The 23,733-nt window shown below is 37.9% G+C and overlaps 3 protein-coding genes across 3 annotated transcripts in view; 1 reads left to right on the top strand and 2 right to left on the bottom strand.

Moving 5' to 3' along the window:
- The window catches only part of LOC137580004 (uncharacterized), a 119,580-nt gene extending 105,558 nt beyond the window's left edge, over positions 1-14,022 (bottom strand). The window contains exons 1-2 of the mRNA XM_068293922.1: positions 13,343-14,022; positions 12,539-13,284 (exon numbers count right to left, since the gene is read on the bottom strand). Coding sequence (XP_068150023.1) covers positions 12,539-13,284; positions 13,343-13,937 — 1,341 coding nt within the window. The 5' untranslated portion in view covers positions 13,938-14,022. The remainder of the gene's footprint in view (positions 1-12,538; positions 13,285-13,342) is intronic.
- byn (brachyenteron) lies at positions 1,089-11,067 on the top strand. Its single transcript, XM_068293923.1, has 7 exons — positions 1,089-1,444; positions 7,488-7,881; positions 8,641-8,761; positions 8,840-8,983; positions 9,047-9,899; positions 9,968-10,334; positions 10,425-11,067. Exons 2-7 carry the CDS (start codon positions 7,496-7,498, stop codon positions 10,753-10,755), a joined length of 2,202 nt encoding a protein of 733 aa, XP_068150024.1. The 5' UTR covers positions 1,089-1,444; positions 7,488-7,495; the 3' UTR covers positions 10,756-11,067.
- Positions 14,023-21,943: 7,921 nt separating the features above from the next.
- LOC137580007 (peritrophin-48) lies at positions 21,944-23,248 on the bottom strand. The gene is made up of 2 exons (XM_068293924.1): positions 23,096-23,248; positions 21,944-23,021 (listed from the first exon to the last, which is right to left on the bottom strand). Exons 1-2 carry the CDS (start codon positions 23,100-23,102, stop codon positions 21,991-21,993), a joined length of 1,038 nt encoding a protein of 345 aa, XP_068150025.1. The 5' UTR covers positions 23,103-23,248; the 3' UTR covers positions 21,944-21,990.
- Positions 23,249-23,733: the final 485 nt, after the last annotated feature.

Genomic DNA, 23,733 nt, shown 5'->3' on the forward strand with positions numbered 1-23,733 from the left:
AATACAAATTGACGTATGTGGTTTAAGTGTGTTTACAACAACTAAATTCAAAATTCAGCTGAAAAAAAAAAATGCTGGAAAGAAATAACTTAAAGTAAAAGAGTGTAGAGAAAAAAGGCCAACCCGTTTTCAAGATATATGTATGTATGTACGTATGAACAACAAACAGGCATGATGGAAAAAAATATACAAAGTTTTAATTGGTTGCACAAACAAAAACACACAAAACGAGCGTCTAAACAAATCAAAGCCAGTCGACTACGGCGGCAACGACGATGATCATAGTAAACCCCGCGGCCAAAACACACACATACACACACTCACAACTGGAGTCACACACTAACTCACTCTAATACAAAAGTTTTCAAAAAAATCGTTTTCTTTTTTTTTTTTTTTTTTTTGGATCACGTTACACTAAACTTTTAGCGCATGTTAGGCCAAGCAACTAACAAACAAGATAATATGGAAGAAAAAAAAAACAAAAACAAACAAAAATTAAACGTCCAAACTGACTGAGAAAGGATCAAGCATTTTTCTTTTCATCCTTTAGGTCTTTCAGATCAGGTCAGATGAAAAGTTATAGCATTCAGTGATCAGCTACATATGAATGATATTGATTGAAAGAACAAGATGAAAAATATACAGGAAAAAAAAAAACAAAACCTGAATTCTGAGACCCGCCGATTGCTTTAGCTGGGTGTATGGGTGTGTGTGTGTGAGTGAGTTTTGTGTACCTGTTGCCAAGTCCATCGATAGCAATGGCCGGCTTGGAAATACGAGCGAGACGCATGATTGCAACTACCTGTTAGAAGGTGTGGCCTAACCCTGTATGATTGGTGTGCGAGCGAGCAGGACAGCTCTACGGCAATGGCAGCATGAGATGGAATGGGACAGTACGGGAGACTGTGATGGAAGGTAAAGAGTTGCCAGCCGCAACCGATCAGCCATTGATGGGCACACTCACTCAACATGGTGTTGCTGTTGTTGGGCCCAAAGTGAAATAGAGGAAGAGAAGGCAACAAGCGCGACTTGTGATGGTTGAAAAAATTAGCACCGATCGTCGATCATTAGCTCGGGAACGGTGGCAACGCAAACACACATTCGTCGCGCCGCGAACTAAAATTGAATAAAAATAAAACAAAATACGTTGTACAAAAAAAATCTATATCTTACGATTGAAGAAAATAATAATCATCATCATCATCAGCATCAGCAGAAAAATCTTCTTTTTTCTATATTTTATTGGATTATATCCATTGTGCGTGGCAATCAAATTCATACATATTTTTTTTTTTACTACAAAAGACACCAACAGCGTGATCTAAGTGTAACAAAAGTTTCAAATCAATCAAACCTATCGGCGAGATACATTTTGTTCTCAAGCAAATTGTAAAAGACGCCGTTTTGCGGCGGAAAAATATCTACGGAATCCAAATTCAGATTTGTAAGTTTATGAAAAATCACGAAATTCACTAAATGGACGATCAATTTGTGTGCGAATCGCAATTTTGTTAGCCAACTATCAAAAATTTAGTTCAGTTTGTCGATAAACAAACCATCGTAAAAAGAATTCCTATAAATATTTCTTTAAGTATAGCTTAAAATCATCTATTTTTCTTCATTAGGATTATGATTAACTTAAGCTCAAGGTTTTAGAGAAATTTGCAGAAACATGGACTATCAATAGATAAAGTCCAATTTACCAAAATTAGAAAAGACAATGACAACTAAAGCTTCCCGTGTATAACAATATAGATTGCAGAATTGATTTCATACAATAAATTGTCTAATATAGGAACCTATTTATATTCTAAAACCTTATCACAAATAGTTAATGTACCTACCCTTATCCAAATTGAAGTGTTTGATTTGAGTAGCTCAACTCAAAAAGTCCTATATAGGGGGCAAACGAACTTAAATGGAATTCTAAGGAAAACTTTTCAAAATTATCTAGTCTTCCGTAAAAGGGAATATCTTAGTTCGTAGGAGACAACTATTTCAATTTTAAAGGACCAAATTCAAATGATTATTAATAGTTTTTTGTCTCAAATACATGCGATACCGCTCACTCAAATTGTTTAGAGGCCAACTCAGCTCTTTTGGCTTACTTTATAACGCATAACTTGGCTACTCTTAGTGCGATTTATAAAAACGGATCGCCGATATATATCTATAACCAATAATTTTTTGTAATACCTAAAGTATTGAGAGGAAAATCTGTTTTTTTATGTTTAAATTACGGAAGCGGAAGTAAGCACGGCAAACTAACCTTATGCCTTATACAGTTTCTACTTAACGAATTTGATATCTCTAGCTTTTATAGTCTGCGAGATATAGGTCCTCAAACCCACCTTCACCTCTGCCGACTTTGTCGACTCCTTTTTTCTGATTCAAATAGTCATAAATGAGCTCACTTTCTGATCATAAAAGACTTCTTTGTCTGCAGAGATTGGTAGTAATGACTCAGTTAAATGAGCTAGAAATGATCCCTTCTTTTAATCAATGTCGACTCCGATTAGAGTCAAATTTTTAGTTGTACATGGCGTTAGTCTTACAATGCATTATTTCACTTTATATCTATCAGATTTTGAGCATATTGAAGGGACACGACATGGACATTTCTCAATCGCCAACAGGGCTTAAAATAGACTCATCATGGTGGTTTCTGATAAAACATCTGGCTTGATGCTGATCAGGAAGATATTGGCAAAAACACTTCCATTTGTCTGTTGAATACATTTTGGATAGTTTGATAAACTATTTCGCATAGTATTTACATCTATAATAAAATCAATTAGAAAGGAATTCTTTAAAGATCTGATTAATTTTGCAATTATTTTTGGTGATAATAATAACTATCGACTAAGTGAACTAATTTTTCAAAAATATCATGTGTTTTACTTCTAAAGCTGTTTTTAAGTCTTATATATAGTATATATAAGTCGAATATGGATTCGCAATCGATTTCCACTTTCAACAAATGCTTGCCAAGGATATTTTCGACAACATTTTTATTCGTTACGATCATAATGAAATATTCAATTCGTCATTGAAACCTTTTTTAAAGTTTTAAATGAATTTAAATGAAACTGTTGACCGTTAATAACAAATACTGGCTAACTTTACCGTTAATCATGTGAGTAACGACATGTTTAGGAGATTTCAAGGAAGTCTACTCACTAAAGGTTGTCCACGATTGAATTACTTTCAATAGAAAACTACTATCACAACTACTAATTGCCCCATTAAATTTGTACCCAAATTTATTGAAGAATCATTTTGCCACATGTATATTTATATTTCACATCAGAAATTTATGCATCTAACAAATTGGCAAGCCTATTTAAACAAATGTGTGAAAATCAAATAAACATATATCAGAAACCCAAAAAAACATTTAACAATTTCACAAAACACAAATTTTGACACTTGCCCAAAAATTGGCTAGCCGAAAGAGAAAAAAACTAATAATAATAATATCCCACAAGCAAGTGACAAAAAAAAAAAAAAAAAACTCATATATTAATGATCCTAATAATAACTCTAATAATATAAAACACCACCAGCATCAGCAGCAGCCCACGCGACTCAATGGCCCGGGGAAAGGAGCCATGTGGTCGTTTAGAGTGGTTTGAGGTGGACGGGGGGGAACGGAATTGGTGAGCGTAGTAGATGACAACGGTTCGCCTGGGATATTCACACGCAAATTAGTAGGGACATAAGAATTTGCCGCAGGCATTTTAATCTCAACAGCAGCACTAAAAGCAGCAGCAGCAGCATCAGCTAACCAATTACGAACCATGTGAAAATTATCCTATTAAATACAAATCAAAAGAAAAAAAAAGCGAAGAGGAAAGAATGAGACTTATGGGACAGCTCGCTTGCTCGATCTATCTCTCTCCCTCTCTGACACACACTCTTTGGTGCTTGGTACGCCCCCGCGACGGTCAAGATCAAGTTGCGTTTAGTACTTGACAAATGCTTACTAATTAATTACAGTTTGTACAAAATTTTAGTGTACGGCTCATAAAGTGCGTTTATCAGCAACGGCAAAGTGTGCAGAAAACAAAAGTGTGACAATTATGAGACCACGCCCACCAAACCCAATACATATTTAACCAGAAATCAGTAGCAGGCGGCACCAGCACCCAAAGGAAGATGCAGAATGCCAACCAATTTAAATTGGGAACAATGACTTAGTTATTTATTTTTTTTTTTTTTTTTTTTTTTTTTGAATTCGGTTTGTTTTGCTTTGCTTTGGTTTATTTTCATGTGAAGTGTGTGGAGTGTGAAATTTAGCAAATTCATTTTAATCGCCTTCGATAAGCTACTGATGGGACATTCCAGTAGTTCGTTAACGAAAGGTCCTGTCAAAAGGTGCGAAAATTAGTTGAGTACTTGAACAGTCCTTAAGTGATGAAGTGTGAAATCAATATATAAATATGTATAAAAAAAAAAACAATTTAATCGAAACGTAAGCACAATATTTTTGGCTTATTTCATGTGAACACAGAAAGGACATGAACTTTATTTAGAGATAAAAAATGCAAACAAGATACTCTAACTATCTTTAAATCATATATATTAAACATATTTTATAGGTTTCTCTCAACCAAATATATAAGAGAAATGGTCATTTCAGTGTGTTTATTCAGGTCAGGCACACTTAAAGGCAAACCCCAACTATTGATGGCTGTACTTTTGTGCCTCAAGTCTATGTAAATTCTTTAAGATTTTGGTTGTATTATAAAAAGGTTCGGTTCGATTTCAAATAGCGTGAATATTTCATACAGCAAACCGAACACAAAAACCCCCACCAAAAAGAAAAAAGCCAAAAATTAAAATGAAAAAAAAAAAAAACTCAACTCTCAAAAAGTCTGAGTAAATATCAAAGTCACGAAATCATTCAAAAATCAACACAACAAAATGGTTGGCGGGGAGCAAGAAGGCTAGGAGAAGTACAGAAAAAACGGTCCAAAATCGTCATGGCTGCCATCAAAAGTCAAAGTACATAGTACATATGTATGTATACACACACAGTAACACACACACTAAACACGCACATATACTATACACACTAAACACACGCGCGCTCAGACAACACACAAAAACAGCTTTTCATTAAGCTTAGTGATGGTAGATGGCTAAAAATGGTGGCAAGAGGTAAGAGAAGAACGAGAAGAGGAAGCGAATTGAAGAGATGATGGAGTATGTGGTGTTGTGTTGTGTTGTGCGGTATGGTATGGTATGGTGTGGTGTGGTGTGGTGTGGATTGATGTGGAACACAAATATGCATACCCGTGATGGTTGGTGTTAGGGTTACCATTCAAATACCAGACTATACCTCTACCATAGGGGACCAGCGACACCAGCAAACAACCAATACAGCATAGCAGGGAGAAAAAAACGAAGTGGGTAGAGGAGGGAATGCTGCATTTCTCTTACATTTACCCCAAATAAGAGGATAAAGAAGCATATTTAAAATGTTTAATCAAAATTACATGGAAATCACAATAAACTGGTGCAAAAGTGTGAACTTAATGAATTTAACCAAACGTTATCACATCAATTGTTTGAGCCAATGCTTTTTTTAGTTAACTATACAAAATTAGTATTCTAAATGTATTAATAATATACAAAATAAATAAAATGAATCTATTTAATCACCAAATCAATGCTAAAATGCCCTTAAGTAGGCTACACTTTTGATGTGATTATATAAATGTATTGATTGTCCAATTTGACACAATTCGAATTGATTATAATCCCTTATTCTTTTTAGAGGTTGCTTATCAATAAACCATTATTGTCTTATGCCAATTTAATTTACCAAACTCGTTAAAATCAAAGTTTGATTGATTACACATGACTTTTGTATCAATTTGAATTCAAATGTATGCATCAGATAGAACCTGCTCGTTTGACACCCTTCAAAATTGAATGCTTGACAAATATGAGAGACATTTAACTGCTTTCACAGAGATTGTTCTCAAACCCACAAAAAAAAAAAAGAAAGATACTTTTCAAAAGAATATAAGTATAAATCAAATGAGTTTTTCATCAAAAGATATATATTCAATCATAAACCAAATCATTCCCACTATGGATGGAAGCGTTTTTGCCGTCGGCATTCGGGACCTCCAATTTCATATGGCAGCAATAAAAACAAACAAAACAATTAATACATTTTGTTAATTTATGATTACAAAACAAGAAACAAAAAGAAAACATTGCGAGAAACACTTTCGGTACGCATATTGTATGGCAGGGACCCAGAGAATTTAGACATCAGAGATTTGTCTTTGCTCTGCCGCACCGCCACGGTCTTGTATGGTCTGGGCCTGGTCTGTTCTGGTCATAACAACGGGCCTGGTCAGGCCAGGGGCCGACCCCGAAGTAAACAGAGGTGTTTGTTGCTGCGCGGTCATAAATAAAAAAGAAGAAAAAAAAAGGGTGCCCGCTGTTTATGGCCAGACAGTCAGCCAGCATCCCGGTATACCACTCCAAAGACTAAATCTGAAACTGACACCGCGAATCAGTCTAAGACTGAGGAGTCTCAGTCTCAGTCTGAGTCTCTGTTCCAAGCATGGCTAAAGTGTGCAATATAATTAAAAGCCGACAAGAGACCTGGGAAAGAGGTATTCTTCTAATGCCCCCGGTACTCTCATAGCGTTGTAAAGGTATAAAGTGCTCAGCTTGGACTGGCTGACTGACTGAATGTCTGACGCATCGTCTCTTTGATGTAATTCCCAAGGCCTACACTGGGTTAAAGGTGTCAAATACTTTCATCTGAATTTACAGATATGTTTTAAAACGGAAAACTGTTTAACTTAAAGTCAATCAATGCGAAAAGATTGAATAAATTAACTATGATTATTTAATGACTATGCATAAAAAATAAAGAATGTGTTAATAATAGGGTCTTAAAACCATAAACTGTCTTTTAAATAGTTGACAAAAATGGTAACGATCATTAAATCAATCAATTAGGGTTTCAGTGGGTTACAGAAATTAATAAAAAAACGAATGAATTATCTGAAATACATACTAACAATTTTTAGGTATATTAAGCAAAAATCAATTCACAAAAAAACAAAAGCAAAAAAGTTTCAGAAAACCGTATTTAAAATCAAAAAATCTTTAAAGATTTACTCTCCATGTATTTGGAAAGGCAAAATATAATTTGGTTTTTTTGTTTAATATTTAAGTTTTAAAACTCAGCTAATGTCCGAAAGATAACGCATTTCTCGACATTCTTAAATGTTTTAAATTGTAAGTACTTGTATTTAATTTTGAGCTTGTTTTCTTCAAACGTGGGGACAGTGTGCATTAGAGTGGAGGTTCAATAAAATTGTTTTGTGAGCTTATTGACAGCTTAGTTTAATGCAGCATTTAGCTAACTAACAGGCATGTTCGCTGTTTGCTGTTTGCTGTGTCTGCATCTTTATGTATGTGTATATTTATATGAATGCATATCTCATTTGCAGCAGGCGACATGACCACCTCGCACATTTTATCCGCCGTGGATCCAACAACCGGGCTTAATGGAAATGTGTCAGCCGCCGGTGGTGGCAGCGGCAATGGAGGCGGAGGCGGTGGCGGCGGTGTTTCACCACAACATGCAAACCACAATGGACATGGACATGGTGGACATGTGGGACACGTTGGACATGGTCATGGACTAAGTGGTGTAGGTGGCGGCGGCGTTGTGGCTGTAGCTGTCAGTGCCTCCGGTGGTAATGGCATTGGTCATCGTGTGGTTGGTGGTGCCGGTAGTCCCAATGAATTGGATCGCAATCTCCGTGTTTCATTGGATGATCGAGAGTTATGGTTGCGTTTTCAGAATCTCACCAACGAGATGATCGTCACCAAAAATGGCAGGTGAGTAAATCGTCTAACTGACTGACGAACTGACTGAGTGAGTGAGTAAGTGAGTCTTTCTTTCCCTCTCGCAATGTGTTAAATGGCGCATTTTGTTTTCCTATGCAAATTGGCAATGGGTTTTTGTTTTTTTGCGCTGTTGTTGCAATGATTTTTCAAAGTTATAATGAAGCGTTAACGTTTTCTGTAGCTGCTCAGGTCCAGGTCTGTTCGTCTATTTGTCTGTCCGCCGTCCAGACCCTCTGTCCGTATGTCCATCTACTATCTGTATGTTTATTTACATGCCAGGCATTTGTCGAAATATCTAAAAATATTTACCCATGCAAAACGCGCGCGTTTAGAACCGGACCGACCTGGGTCTGAGAGTCGGTGAGTTGGTGAGACGCTGAGTCGATGGTCGATGGTTGGACCTGGTCCAGCTTAGGTGCTAATTAAAGCGGCCCGGCAACAGAGTCAGAGTCAGAGCCTCAGCCCCCTAAACCGATACAAGTCGGCCATCTTGTACTAATTGTTGTGGAACAGCCGCGGCGCAACGTTTTTTCGTTTCAATATTTACTCAACAAGCGAATGCTTGCGTCCCGTTCCGTTCCGTTCCATTCTGTTTGGTTCGGAGTCGGTTCCGTTCTCAGGACAAGATGCCAATGCCAGTTTCAATGTTTGTCCAACACAAATGAATGAGCTAGAGAGAGAGGCACTACAACTACTTCTTACTGTTATGTAACCGTTCTAATTGTTGATCTTCGTTTTGCCCCCCCTCAGACGCATGTTTCCGGTGGTTAAAATCAGCGCCTCTGGCTTGGATCCCGCTGCCATGTATACGGTCCTCTTAGAGTTCGTACAGGTCGACACACATCGCTGGAAATACGTCAATGGTGAATGGGTAGGTACATCTAATCTCACGGAACCTCAATTCTCATTTAATTTGATAATCTGATAAACCAAATTGTTTCTTGTTTAGGTACCTGGAGGTAAGGCAGAAGTTCCACCCTCAAATCCGATATATGTACACCCAGAATCACCCAATTTCGGAGCACATTGGATGAAGGAACCCATCTCGTTTGCCAAAGTCAAATTGACAAATAAAACCAATGGCAACGGACAGGTAGGCGAAATAAAATCAATCTCTTAATATTATTACTGACTCATTGAAAACTGTCCTCCAAAGATAATGTTAAACTCGCTACACAAATATGAGCCACGGGTACATCTTGTTCGTGTCGGCTCCGAGCAGCGTCATGTGGTGACCTATCCATTTCCAGAGACGCAATTTATAGCCGTTACAGCGTATCAAAATGAGGAGGTTACCTCGCTGAAAATCAAGTACAATCCCTTCGCTAAGGCTTTTCTCGATGCCAAAGAACGTCCGGATACCCTCTATCCGCACGACACTCACTACGGCTGGCTGATCCCGCCGCCAACACACTATGCCAGCGCCGCTGCAGTCGCTGCCCCACCACCATTGCCGATGGCACAGACCCACAGTCTAGTGGCTGCTGCCCCATCGTCGCATTCTGTCTCATCATCGGCCTCAATTTCATCCGCCACATGTGATCGTTATGGCCGTTCGCTCTCGAGCTCACGAAGTGTTGCCAACAGCACTCGCACTACACCGTACAGTAGGCCACGCGTTGTCTCTGGCTCTGGATCGAATGGCAGTGCGGGCAATGTTTCATCCTCATCCCCGCAACCACCGTCGGCACCACAGACCCCAACGAGCTTGCAATCATCGACAGGATCCGTTACCACAAGCGTAAACAGCAGCAGCAGCAGCAGTGGCGGTGGCAGTGGAAGTGCAGGTGGTCTGGGTTGCTATAGCAGCTCCGCCTATACCCAATCGTCGGTGGCATCAACAGCATCATCGTCTGCGGCAGCTGCATCGTTTATGCCCGTTGAGGCCAGCAGTTCTACTGCATCTGTCTTCTCGTATCCCAGCAGTTGGCAGAGTAATGGCAACTATTGGAATCCTACAAGTGTTCCTGGTCCTATGCCCATGAATGTCTGCAGTAGTCGGAATATATGTAAGTTGGCTTAAGCAGAAGAGTTTAACCATGACGATGCTCAACTTCCCACCTTTCTATCTATACAGCTACACATAATTCACCATCGCCAACGAACGGTTCACCAAGCTATACAACACCATCGCCTGGCTATACTATACACCATTTGACACCGCACAGTCATCAGTACAATATGGGACAAGCGGATCTGTATGCTAGCGGTGCTACTGCCTCGAGTTCACCTCAAACGGCTTATGGCTCGGCCACCCATCAGATGTACCATCCAACACCCACCTCACCCACGCATCAATTGTACACGAATGTCTTGAATGCACCCTCAGCTTTAAGCTATCCGACAAGTGGCTGCTGGCACAATGGTTCGGGCGCCGAATACGGACTATATCAGAATCCGGCTGCAGCCTACTATCAGCCGGAGTATATACCCCTAGAAATTGGGTAAGTTGCAACGAAGAGGGAGGCATAAATATCTATATATTTCTAACTCTAAAATCAGTTATCAATGAATTCGCACCCTAAATTTCACAGTTATGCCACCACTCATCCATTGGAGCCGGTGGATGTAACGAAATCACTTGAAGATCCCCAATCCGCAGCCATGTATAAACCATCTGAAGAGCAGAGCTCGGTCATCACCCTAGAGTGTGCGGCTGCCGCAACTGCAAATTTAAAATCGATGCATGGCGACAACATCAAACTGGAATCTACGACATCATCGTTGGACCATTCGATAGATCGCAGTGCTGTTGTCGGAGGTGTTGTGACTGCACCAACAGCTGTGCCCACATCAGTTGTCACAGCGGCAGTCAGCGCCGATACTTGGACACCATTGACTCCGCCACAAAGCACTTTGCAGTGATGATGGACACACAAAATATATAGAGGACCACAGCCCTTAGACGCATCACCTTCCAGCACATCTATACCCCATCATTTCTCCCGTAATCTTTTTCGTTTTAGATGTAAAAAACAGTTTTTAAAATTTCCCTTTTACCATCTCGCCCTCTCTCTCTGGCTCTTTCTCTATCTCTTTCTTATACAAATTAGTAGATACTTAGATTGATTGACTTATGCTGTAAAACATCTTCCTATAATTGTTTAAACGAAAGTTAATATAAATATATATACATATTATCTCTATTAGTAACCATTTATCCTTAATCTGGACAATACGAACCCTCAGGACGTATAAGAAACATTGTAGAAAATAGAGTCCAGATTTATAAAATAGAAGAAAAAAACAAAGCTTGACCGAAAACAAGAAACACTACAATAAAAACGTCAAAGCACCAAAAACTATATAAACATATACATATATATATATATAAAAGTAGTAAAGATATACATATATCTACATAATTTTTTTTTTTTTTTTTTTTTTGCTTGCTTAAACAACTTATACTAGACTTTAATTATTTAATAAAACTAATGATAATCCCTAAGTATGAAAGATTATTGCTTTGACTATTCATATAAGTACATACTTATGTATGACCCTATTAAAAGTGTTTTATTGTACATGTACATTTTTAATTTATTTTTATAGATGAACTTTCAAATTAATTAAGATTCGTATCTAGCTTATTGTTTGACACACTCAGAAAGCCTTTCATACCAATTGAGTCAAAAAAAAAAAAAAAAAACCGAACTTTTCACTTAACCAGCAGCAAGCAACGGACCAACGCCACTCAGCATTATTTCAAACAATAGAGTGCTGGGCACTTCAGAACGCATGGCCAACAGCAACAACAACAACAACAACCTGCAGTGTTGCCCGATCTCTGGGCACCAATCCAGCCATGAACACAAAATGCACCACAAAGAGTCATAATGATAATGAGTTTACTACTAACGGCTCAGACGTTAAATGTATGCTACCAGCATCACAATTGCTACCCCGGAGTTAGGGCCAAAGGACATTGGCGTCGTGATGTGAAACAAGCTTAAACTATTATATTAAAGGGGTGTAACATAGCTGCAATACTCAAAAACATATAATAATTATCAATCAGAACCGTAGGTCAAATACAAGCAACTTTTCAACTTGGCCATTCTAGTCTAAGCACAAATAAGTATCTAACTAAATCATTTTGTTTTTTTAAATTTTAAGTTATCTTTACAAGTTTTTAACGACTTGAAAGACACGTTAATACAAAGGGTTGTCGATGTAGCTCTTTAAAGACCGAGCAAGTTCCTTATCAGCAGACTCTGCTAATGGCTACAAAAGTTTTCCAACGTTAAAACTAGTTGAGAATCACATCTATACTAATCTAGCCAAACGAATTTATTTACCTAGTCTTTGACTATTCAACAAATATTTTGGCCTTCTACTTTATATTGTCCTTATTGTTGCTTTCAAAATATCTTTGAAAGTACACACCTTTCAAAATATGGAAATGCGTATAAACAAGTTAAGTATTGATCGATTTCGTGATTTCTTGGGTCCCCTTTAATGGCATGTCCATGGGGCAAGATAGAGTAAGGTCAAAGGGAATTGGCTAAATGATTGTAAGAATGAGTGCAATTAAGAGTAGTGGAAACATACAGACACACATACATATGTACATGCCAGAATCATTTACAAAAGAATGCACACAACTTTGGACTGGAGACAGCAGTGTCCAGCGGAATAGCCAACTCACCTGGTAGTCCATGGAATTGCCGTAGCCCATGTGATTGCACGAGCACGAACAATGCTTGATATGTTGTTCGAGTTCATCGTCGATTACTGTTGCAGTTAGAAGACCAGCTGCGGTCTGAGTTATTTCATGGCCACCATAGCAGACAATCTTGCCCTGATGAAGGTAACGAGACTCATTCGTCTCCTGTTGCTGCTGCTGCTGGTGGGGGACAGCAGCATCTAGTGAATTGGACTTGTACATCCTTCTGTTAGTTGTGGATTGTATTAAACGACTGGGACTTAATTTTGGACTGTTACAATGACTGTTATTCTCTTGTCCTGTTAGTCCCAAGAGCTTGCGCTCAAAGCTTTTGCTCTGAAAATTGTGTGGTTGTTGATGGTAAGCTTCATAAGCAACAGTTTCCACTTCATCTTCGTCGACATCGCTGACGGGTAGCTGTTGCTGTTGCTGCTGGTGTTGATATCGTCGGATTGGCATTGGCCCACCAGTTGCTGTCACCGCCGAACTGGCGGCATTTAACATCAGGCGTAGCAACTCATTGGAATCTGCTGCCGGCAAAGGAACACTACAGGAGCCCGTTTCCGTGGCACTATCCAGAATATCGGACTCTGAGTTATGCTCATCGGATGTATTTGACTCGAGTTCTAGTCCCTGTCTTTGCTGTCGTTGCGTTCGCTGGCCAATAATCGAGGCAGCCGTTGAATTGGCGCCATATTTCCAATATGTTTTATTCGTTCCCGCTATCCGTTGAAGTTGTGGGGGGCAGTGGGGGTAGCATTGCAACGGAATTTTGTTGCAATTGATGTTGTTGCTGTTGCTGAGCTTGGCCACGTTTACGCTCGAGCTGCTGAAGATTCTTAAATGCCTTGCGCACTGGCTGAGTATGATGCAATGTGGCACAGCGGCGCATGGGCGGCGGTGTATAAACCGGCGACACACTATAACTATGCGAATGCCGTGACGGAGACAGGGAGCCACTTGATTTGGCACCCACCAATCGTGCCTTGAGCTTCTTACCAAAACTGGAACTGGCCCGCGGAGATAGCGAATGGGCCGATAGGGATAGGGCACGGGTGAATTTCAATCCGGAGGAGCTACCACCGCCATTGGGACTAAAGGCGTGTCGTTTGGCGGCTATTAGTTGGCACTCATCAATGGTGGGTAACTTAAGTAGGTGGGGATGCAATTGGGCATATGTTAGGGTTGATGTTTTGTTTGATATCCCATCACCGAGACCACCACCACCGACTCCTCCGCCGCCAGAGCCACCAGCACTACCACCACCGCCGCCCGGTAGTGGACCATCAAAAAGATTCTTTTGACTTAGGGCCAAAAATTCTTTTTGCTCTTCCTCCTCGAGCGCCTTAAGGGCACGCAAATCCCATTCACCCGATGACATTTCTTTCGCCTTTTTCCATTCACATTTTTCGTTACTCTAAGGCAGACGACACAATTTACCCCAAAAATGGTTTTGCCACACACGAGGTTATCAGCGCACTGAGCGCTGCCAGGCAAAAGCACCGTTACTTTATAACAATTCGCACGTGCTGCTTGTGGAACGTAAGTGACCTAGTATAACATTTCACTTTGGGGCCCACTCTCCCGCCAGTTGTAAGATATAAATTCTAAGCCATTGGGTCGCGTTCTGTAAACTACAATGCTCCAGCATTGGCTGTTAAGTCACAATTAACAGACATGTTAGAGACTTAAAAAAGAGAGAGAGAGAGACAGGAAGAGAGAGAAAAAGAGACTGATGAGACGAAAGCCAAGGGTATAAATTATGCACGTGCATTCATTTCACAAGCCCAAGCAATTTTGCAGACATTTTTGTTAACCTCAACGGACCTGACAGCGACACCCGTTAACGTTACAATGCAAGGGTCATATATTTATATACACACACACAGACACATATGTACATACATGCATACATATGTAAATACATACTTGCATATGGGGCTGTTGGGTGTGCTCATCCTTCATCTTGATGTATGGCCATCAAGCAAGCTGTTGTTGCCGGTGTTAACCTTCCTCTAACTGCACTCTCTGAACTGTGTTAATGAAATTCCAAGTGTTTGCCCCAGTGTACATTCATATAAGCATGCATGCTTGCATCTACATTCTAAATGCATACACAAATACATCTACATGTGCCTAGATACATGAATATAAATTTGAAAAAATTTATTAAACACCATGTTGGGATTTCAAAATCAACACAACTCCAACGTCAACCACTTTTCATGCCCCAAAAACTGTGCTACGAAAAACTTTAACATACATTTATCCTAGTAATGTTTACATTTTTGAAATATCATCTTAGAAAATATTTCAAGAAATTTTTTAATCATTTTACTTTTTTGGTATTCTCCTGTTGTTGAATTTTCATAGATTAGTTTCAAAGTTTCTTCAAATTGTTTACTTTCAATCAATGTCTTCATCTTAAACTACTTACTCTCACTCACATGAGAGAAAATTCTTAAATGAATGTTGTTGTGGTTTTTATTGTTGTTGTTTGTAATCCCTTGTAAGTAAGAAGTACAAGCAATGAACAACTTTTGGAGTAAAATCAATACGAGGAAAATTATTTACCACTCGCAGTTTTTCTATCACAAATAAATAGTTTGGTAGTTGCTTAGTTAATTACAGCAGTGAAAAGTTATTCGAGGTGTTTGACTTGAATTGCTTTCATTAGATAAAGTTAAAACTTTTACTACAGTGCCAAATGAAATGAAGAATTATAGGTGTTTCACATAGATGTACATAGTCGTGCTAGTAAAGTGAAATTAATCACAAGTCCAGAAGGCATCTAACCACTAGCTTAAAAGTATTTCAAAAGAAATATTAAACAGGCTGACTTGGGGCGTTTTTGGTAGGGGTAAATGAAAACGAGAACGGGTTAGTTTGGTAAAGGATAACATAAGCAACAAAAATATTAAGTTTTGAGACTCTATAACTTTTGCCAGAGACATTGGCATAGGGCCCTCCCAAATGGGCGGTTACGATTTTCGGTTTGTTGGCCCAGAACTTTTGTCTATTCGATTTGGCTTGAAATGAAAGAAATTAAATGCTGCCTGGCTGCAACAGGCTTTCCAGCTTGTTGCAACTTTTCCAAATAGCAGCTTGTTTTCCGATCTTGACTCTTGACTTCTTTGCCTCCCTCCTTCCTAAGGCAAACACACACATACACACACTTTTCGCCGTGGGGTCGTTGTCGAGGGAGGAGACCGAGCAATTCGTTGGTGCCAGCATGTTTCTGGCAAAATTTATGGCCCTGACACAATGTACAATGAAACGAAAATTTGTGGCCCGACTCAAATTTAGTTGCATAATTTTTCCACCACGCCAGTAAAAATATGAAGATGAGAAATAAGAAAACTAAAACTAAACTAGAAGGCAAAGCAAAGTTTTTTTAAGCCAAAGTTTCAATACTCTCATGCAGGAACTCGATCAGTTTTATTTACTTTTACAAAACTCACTAAAACTGAAAAAAAAAAACCTCTAACTCATCAAAAGGTAAGTCCATTTGTTTTCTCTCTAACGTTTATATTTTTTTTAATTTTAAATTTCATGTTGATTTTTACAGTATTTCCAGATTAATTAGTGTGATTAATACAGTTAACTGTATTAACTGATCTAAAGTAAGAGATCTGTGAAAAACAAAGGACTTTGTTTGTATCATCCCCTAAGTATGCAACAAAAAAGTTTATTTTCAAAGGTTAAGAAAATATGCAAAAGGTTTGTTTATGTATTTAAACCTAATTCAACATAGACTCAATATGTTTTGCCTTGAATGCCTTGCAAAATGATGGCTAGAATCGAGATAGTCCTGTTGAAAGGGAATTGATAATACATCTCGTGCTTTATTTGCCCAATAAATCACATATAATGAGAGGTTAGCTTAAAAATACGTCAAGATTATGAAAATGAAGAACTTTCGTTTCAATTTGAAGAAATTAAATCTAGGTAGACATTGTTTTTCATTAAGAGTGCTGAAGTTTTTGCCTGCCAAAAATGGGATTAAAAAGCAAAAAAATTGCCAATGAAAATACGTTAATTGCCAACAATAACAGATGAAAACCATGCGCCAGCACTGTGGCTGTGGTTTGGGTTTGGGCTTAGGTCAACAAAATGTTTGCCTTTTTGCCTGTCCCGAACGGCAAATGACGTGTATCACACACACCAAGAGAGAGAGAGAGATGGAGAACGGGAAAGGAGGGGTAAGAGCGGCAGAGGCAAAGAGTGTTAGACCTCAGCGAATGTAATGCGAGTCGTAATAAATTCGCATACAACATGCATGCTTGTACAGAGTGTGACTGGATGGGATTTGTGTAGACTGGGTTAGATGGGGCGGATCCAAAATTCATTAAACATTTCCAATTCGCATATTTGACGGGGCTAACGATAACAATGGGAGAATTCATGGACCAGTGGCTTGCTGGTGCCAACAGTCGCTGATTTATTTCGCATGTTGACATTCGGATTTGGTTTACAGTTCAACAAAAATATCTGAAATAAAGAGACCCACTGACGGAGAGAGAGATTCTACTTATTGAAATAAATTTAAACCTTAAAGTCCTTACAAAGAACTGCATTCGATTTTTATCAACCTCAGTTACATTGCTAATAGAAGAGAATAGACTTGATTTCAGATAAATGGTAGAATGAGTCTTTACCTTCAACTGACTGAGGTAGAATGAAGGCTTTAAAACTTTTTACGAGTCCCACTAATCATATTGGCAAAAGTAGGTCAACTAACAGCATTCGTTATGATGTATCTGGTTCACTATATAGATTCTATTACACAAAAAAGAATCCTTCTTTTGAGTTATTTTTTGGGTACTGTAATGCTGTGGGGAATGAGCATCAGTGAAGAGATTGTGATTTAACATTCAAAATGCTGCAAGAGTATAAAGCTTTCGGCAAAAATTTTCCATTACTATTTTTTTCTCCTCTTTTTTGCGGAATATCACAGATTTAAAAAGTTGAAATAGAAGTACTCCCAATGGCTGATATTGTTGTTGTTGTTGCTTAGTTGGTGTTTCGCTTTTGAATAAGTTTTATTTATTATACGGCATTTTTTTACTTTTACGTTACGTTGTTTATTTGTTGTAGGTTTTTTTCGCTCTGTTTTTGGCCGAGCAACAAATGTTGCTGCGCTAGTGCGGCAAACTTTGGCTTGCAAATGAGAATAAATGCGTAAAGTTGGTTAATTAAAATGAAAATGAAAGGCGAAAAGGCTCTTGAATCTCACTTGGAGTATTCTCAATGCATATACATACATACATATGTATGTGTGAGTGTGCGTACGCGTACTGGATGGCAATTAAATAAGGAATGTAAGCCAAAAGGATATAAAATTTCCTAGCCTTTTACTGTAAGTAAGAGTGAAAACCTAGGCAATTGTTTTCCCATTCACTCAGTGTGAAATACAAATCAAATACTATGCACAATACAACTAATTAAACAAATTAAGTTTTATGAACTATGTTCGGAGGAAGGAATGAGAATGGAATGTGGATGCGAAGGCGGGCGGGATGTGGCTGGAGGATAAGGAAAAGCAAAGTCATTTCCAAATGATTAAAAACAAATTTGGCGAAACAAACTTTCACAGTACGATTCGTATTCAACAATTAGGCACACATGGCGCGAAATGACTTAATTATAAAATAACAGGAAAACCACTGGAAATGCCAAATCCTTGACTGGCGAAAACTTTCTCGATTAAATTTTGAAATAAACCTAAATATACTTTCTTATGTATGTATGTATTCGCATATATAGAAGTTGAAATAAAGGTGAAAAGTATGAATTTAATGGCAAAACTTTAAGAAGGTATTCGCACTGGTTGCATTTCATTGCCAGCTGAAATTTCAATATTATTAAAAGTGTGCACAGCAGATGAAAAAAAAAGAAACTTTATGCAATGCAACAAGTTTAACTTGCTAAATTTAATGTCTCAGATTGTTGAAGCATTGTTCTGGAAAACTATGTACTTAGTTGAGCTATCTACCTAAAGTGCTTTCAGTGAAATTGCTTTACGGAATTTACTTGATTCAAGAACATGCAGAATTGCTTAAGCTAAAAGTTTCGAAAAATGTATGAAATGTAATAGATAAATGGCCAATGTTCCCTTTGGAACTTTATTTGATGAATTTTATGAGATTTTTTCAATATAAACTTATAATATAGGCTTAAATACTTTGACTTTAACATGTGACTGCTTAGTTATAAAATACATACATGCATGTATGTTAAAGGAATTATAAAGAAATGCCAAAAGATAAAATAAGTCAAATACAATAAACATAGAACCAGGTAGGAAAAACTTGAGAACAGTTTCTCTTTAATTCCTTTGGTTCTAAGCGACTAACCTGAGTGTAACTTTCGGTTGAAGTAGTGATGGATCAGACATATAGCAGAAGTGGCAATCAGATCTCTGATAAGAGATTTTAACGTACTGAAAATACAGTGTAATATTCAAGAAAAAATTGATTTAGAAAAATTCTGAAAATTTTTAATAACTGTTAAGTTTGCGATTCTTATGTGATTTCCCATTTTAATGTTTTTAAGTTCAATTTTGAATTGTGATGTTAATTACGCTAATTATCAAGTTATTATATCATACACCCATAAGGTGAGAAGGTATATTTATGTCGCCAAAGTGTATGCAACAGGTAGAAGAAAGCATTTCCGCCCCGGTATTCCCCCCCGAGTATATATATTCTTCATCAGGATCAACAGCCGAGTTGATCTAGCCATGTCCGTCTGTCTGCCCGTATGAACATGTAGATCTCGAAGACTCTAAGATATAGAACCACTAAATTTTGTGCGTCGTCTTCTGTATTATCTACGGTGTTTAAGTTTAATTCAAATTTTTGCCACTCCCCCTTGCGGCCCCGCAAATTAAGTGAATATGATCTATTCCACGATTACTCGCAATCAAATATGTACATTGTTATGTATATTCTATTTTATGATTAATATGTTACGTTTGCATATTATCTATTTAATAACATTGCAATGAAACAAATGTAACATGTGGAAACAGGGAGTTATTGTAATGAAACTAAATGAAATGGAAACAAGTAGAAAATAAAGCACATGATATTTATGAAGAAGACAACAAGGAATAGATGGGCTTTTATACATACATACATACATACCGACTGTAAAGTTCGGAAAGCTTTCGGTAATGGTCTGGGGGTGCATCTCAAGCTAAGGAGTTGGAGATCTATGCTTCATTGAGAACACCATGGATGCTGGACAGTACTTGGACATTTTGCGAACACATTTAGTAGCCAGTGCCAACAAATTTGTGTTCTTTGTCAATGGTGAACCAATTTTTAGGGCCTATCAAGACAATGATCCCAAACAAAAGTCAAATAAGTATTGTGAGGTAATGGCTACTTTATAACTGTAAAAATGTGTTGGATACACCAGCTCAAAGCCCGGACTTAACTCCCAATGAACATTTTTGGGCTTTTCTGAAGAAGCGAACCGCCAGGAGGCATTCAAAGAACAAAACTGAGTTGAAAACCATTGTTTTGGAGGAATGGCAAAATATTCCAGTGAAATACATATGTATGTCAGAAACCTGGTGCAATAGATGAATAGACGCTTGGGAGCGGTCATAGATTCCAATGGTGGCCATACAAAGTATTAGTTTCAACTACAAAGTAGTTTAAGCGCTATATAAAACATATTTTTATTTTTCATATTTTTTTTTACTTACTAATAAGTTTATAGTTTAATTTACCTATTTTCATTAAAAAAAATTTTGAATACACATTTTTTTACTGTTTTTTTCTTTCGCTTTAAGGTAAAAAAAAAAAAAAAATTCCGTCTGTGTAAACACTTTCTTGCCAACCTGTATGTACATACATACATACATATGTATGTACATACATCAATATGTAGGTCAATGCAAGTTATTTAAATCGGTCAATCATCGTGACAAAAGAGAGTCAAACAAAAAGAAAGAGAATGAAAGATCACTTACATGTGTTGATGCACTTTCTTTGTTGCTGCAAAACATTATAAAACAGTTCACACACTTTTGCAGAGACTCAATTGATTTTGTTCATTGATTCCTTTTTTTTTTCTTTTTTACGAGAGAAAACTTCAAGAACGTTTTTGTTTCTTCAGAGAGAGAGAGAGAGAGGGTGTCAATCGAGCGGTAAATTTTTTTCTTGCACCCGAAAATGGCAAAAACAAAGACAATGTGGGAGAGCAAAACTCTTGTAACGGTTACTTGTTTTCTTTCTTTGGCACTTTGTTTCTTTTCTTTTTTTCAATTTTTTCTTCACCGTTACACAATTAAGATGTATAAATGCTGTAGCAATAGATTTACTTCTATTTTCTTTTTTTTCGATTATAAATACTATAGTATTGTTTTGTTTTCTTTTTTAATTTTTTTCCTTTATTCCTTTCTATGACGCGGCGCGGCTTCCAAACGATGTTAAACTACTCGCTCCGCTGAGCAAACTAAATCTGCAGGCTTTCGGGAGCAACAACAACAGCAGTGAAGATTTGGATGTCGTTTCTTTTTGCTTCGTCTCTCTCTCTCTCTCTTTCTGTCTCTCTCGCTGGTATTACGAATGCCCAAAAATATGCAACTAAACATTTTAGAATACATACATCCATACATTCAAAACGGATTTAACCTTAAATAACTATAGCAAAAAATGTGCTTCGAAGACTACTTTAATGTTTTAACATAATCACGCCTTTCTTTCTTTAACTTACCACATCAGTTTAAATAAATTAGTTTCTATATTAATAGTTACGCTTCTTTATAGAATTTTGGTCAGACGAAAATGAAGTATATGTATATATTCTTGATCAGCACGAGACGAGACGAGTTCATATAGCCTTCTCCGTACGTCCGTCTGGATCATGCATCTGGATATGTATATGTATGTAGCTCCCATAGAAACGATCGATCGAAAACAGTCACTGAAAATAGTTGTCAGTATGTCGGATTTCAAAATGGGATAACTATATTATATAGCTATATTATATATGCGACGGATCGCATTAGCCCAGGAGTGTAGGCCGTTCTTTGGCGAACATTTGACTTTTAAGATAAAACGTTTTTCCACTTTGATGGCTATGGGTAAGGGGGAAGAGGAACAAACAGGTGTGCAAGAGTATACAAACTGTTAACTTATTTCTCAGTTATGTAACTTATTTCTTAGTCCATTCAAAATCTATGGTGATTTATTATAATTGTCTGTTTCGAATATTTTCTCCCTTTTCTGTGATATAAAGGGTAGTAAGACTTTGTTTCTGGCTAAAAGATTACTTGCCAAATAGTACATTAAAAGATTATAGGGCATTCTGCCTGACGTGAGTAAAAGTTGAAATCATCCAGAGAAGCTATTTAAAGAACATATCAGCATGTCATGTGTTTCTTATATTTACGATTATACAACAATAATACAGGGTGCCTAAGTAGAAGTATTAGTACAGGCACCATATGATGTCACTTGGGTTGAGCAACTTTGAGAGGCAACATTGAAATACTTGTCACTGCCGCAGGCCACCGAGGGGCTCTCTTTGCCATCGAGACATGTTATATAATGTTGGCAACCTTCGACTTCGGATACCTCCAGTTCACCATCCTCTCGGCCATCGCAGCGACTTGCGCTACATTTTTGGGATTCACGTGGCACACAACCCTGACGATCCTCATTAAAGAATCTATCGGAAGAACACTGCAGCCAGGTGGGCTCGGTATCGGGCACACCAGAGCCAAGATCGCGACAATAGTAATAACCACGGCAAGTGGCGCCATCGGCGACAAATTTATTACGCACCGCCAACTTCTTGGTGCCGCAAATATCGCTGGGTATCGGATGTTTGCCACATGTGACGAGTTTCTTATCGACACATTTACCCGCTGCCACATCAAAGTAGAGTCCATCATCGCAGGTATTGGGGACAAGCTTATATTTGGTGCACGTATAGTACTGATTGCAATTGTCTTCATCCAAAAAGGCAGTACCCGTTGGCACTATATCACAAAGCTCGTACTCTTCGACACAATCTGAGTCCTTGGCGTGGAGACACGTCGTGGAGGTTTTATCGAAGAGCATTCCACTGGGGCAGACACCACTGCCCAATTGCACCTTCTTCTCACAGTAATACCAATCGGCACAGTTGGTAGTCGTGCCCACATACCCCTGAGTCGACGAACTACACGGCGTACTGCAATAGGTATCGGTAGAGTCCAAACTTTTTTGGCACGATCCTTTGCTTAAGCTAAAGTCTTTGCCATCTTCGCATACTCCTCCCTCTGTGCTAGTAAAGTTCTTGCATATAATCCACTCATTGCATGTAGTTGGCTTCCTCAACAAGGTGCCATCTTTGAAGAGACGACAAATATCCTCTTCCTCGCCATTTAGATATACGGTTTGACTGCTCAGCTGCACTAGTGTGGCCAGCACCCAAATTGGCACACACAAACAACGCAATGATCCTGCAATCAAAGAAAGGAAATACATTTTTATGATACATTTAATACTCATTTTGTGACTGTTTTTCAAATCGAACCTTTCATTGTCACTCTTGTTCAACAACGAAACATCAAGACGACTGATGCGACAGTTTATATATAGTCAAAGCGGTTTAAAAAAAAATTTCCTCCTTCTATAATTTATAAAATTTTAATTAATGTTCTGAAGTTAGATAAGATTTCAGTTTCAAATTTACACTCAACTGTTAAAAATTAATTAATCGAACAAATAATATTAATCACATAGATAAGAGAAAATCTCCACTTTAAACTAACAACGAATACCATATACACTCAATGGAAAATCTCACAGATAACATATAGAGTATTAGTCAAACGATTTATATTAACTCTATTCTCTTCCTGTATTAGGGATATGTCTTGGCTACTCAGATTGAAGTTCTCAGTTCTCTGTATTCATTATTTAACTTTGTTTTACTGCACATTGCCCTTTTCCCCACCCCATTTGAATACTTTTTCCTCTACCGATTTCCCCCCCATTTTTTGCCTTTTGTTTTCAAAAATAATTCTCTCTTTTGCCTGGCTTACTATTTCTCACTTAACTCCTTTTTTTTCTTTAGAGGTCTATGACTAGGAATATTTATGGCTAAGATAAGAGTCTGATAATTGTTTTTAAATTAGTATGTAACTAATGATTTCATTTGTGCTTGCAATT

The sequence above is a fragment of the Drosophila tropicalis genome, unplaced genomic scaffold (assembly GCF_018151085.1).
Source record: "Drosophila tropicalis isolate 14030-0801.00 unplaced genomic scaffold, ASM1815108v1 contig_805, whole genome shotgun sequence".
In the NCBI taxonomy this organism is placed as follows: domain Eukaryota; kingdom Metazoa; phylum Arthropoda; class Insecta; order Diptera; family Drosophilidae; genus Drosophila; species Drosophila tropicalis.

Excerpts from the sequence above, each read along its gene's own strand:
- byn (XM_068293923.1), top strand. The coding sequence starts at position 7,496 with ATGACCACCTCGCACATTTTATCCGCCGTGGATCCAACAACCGGGCTT. Across the intron at positions 7,882-8,640 it reads ATCGTCACCAAAAATGGCAG|ACGCATGTTTCCGGTGGTTA; the intron begins GTGAGTAAATCG and ends GCCCCCCCTCAG. Across the intron at positions 10,335-10,424 it reads TATATACCCCTAGAAATTGG|TTATGCCACCACTCATCCAT; the intron begins GTAAGTTGCAAC and ends TAAATTTCACAG.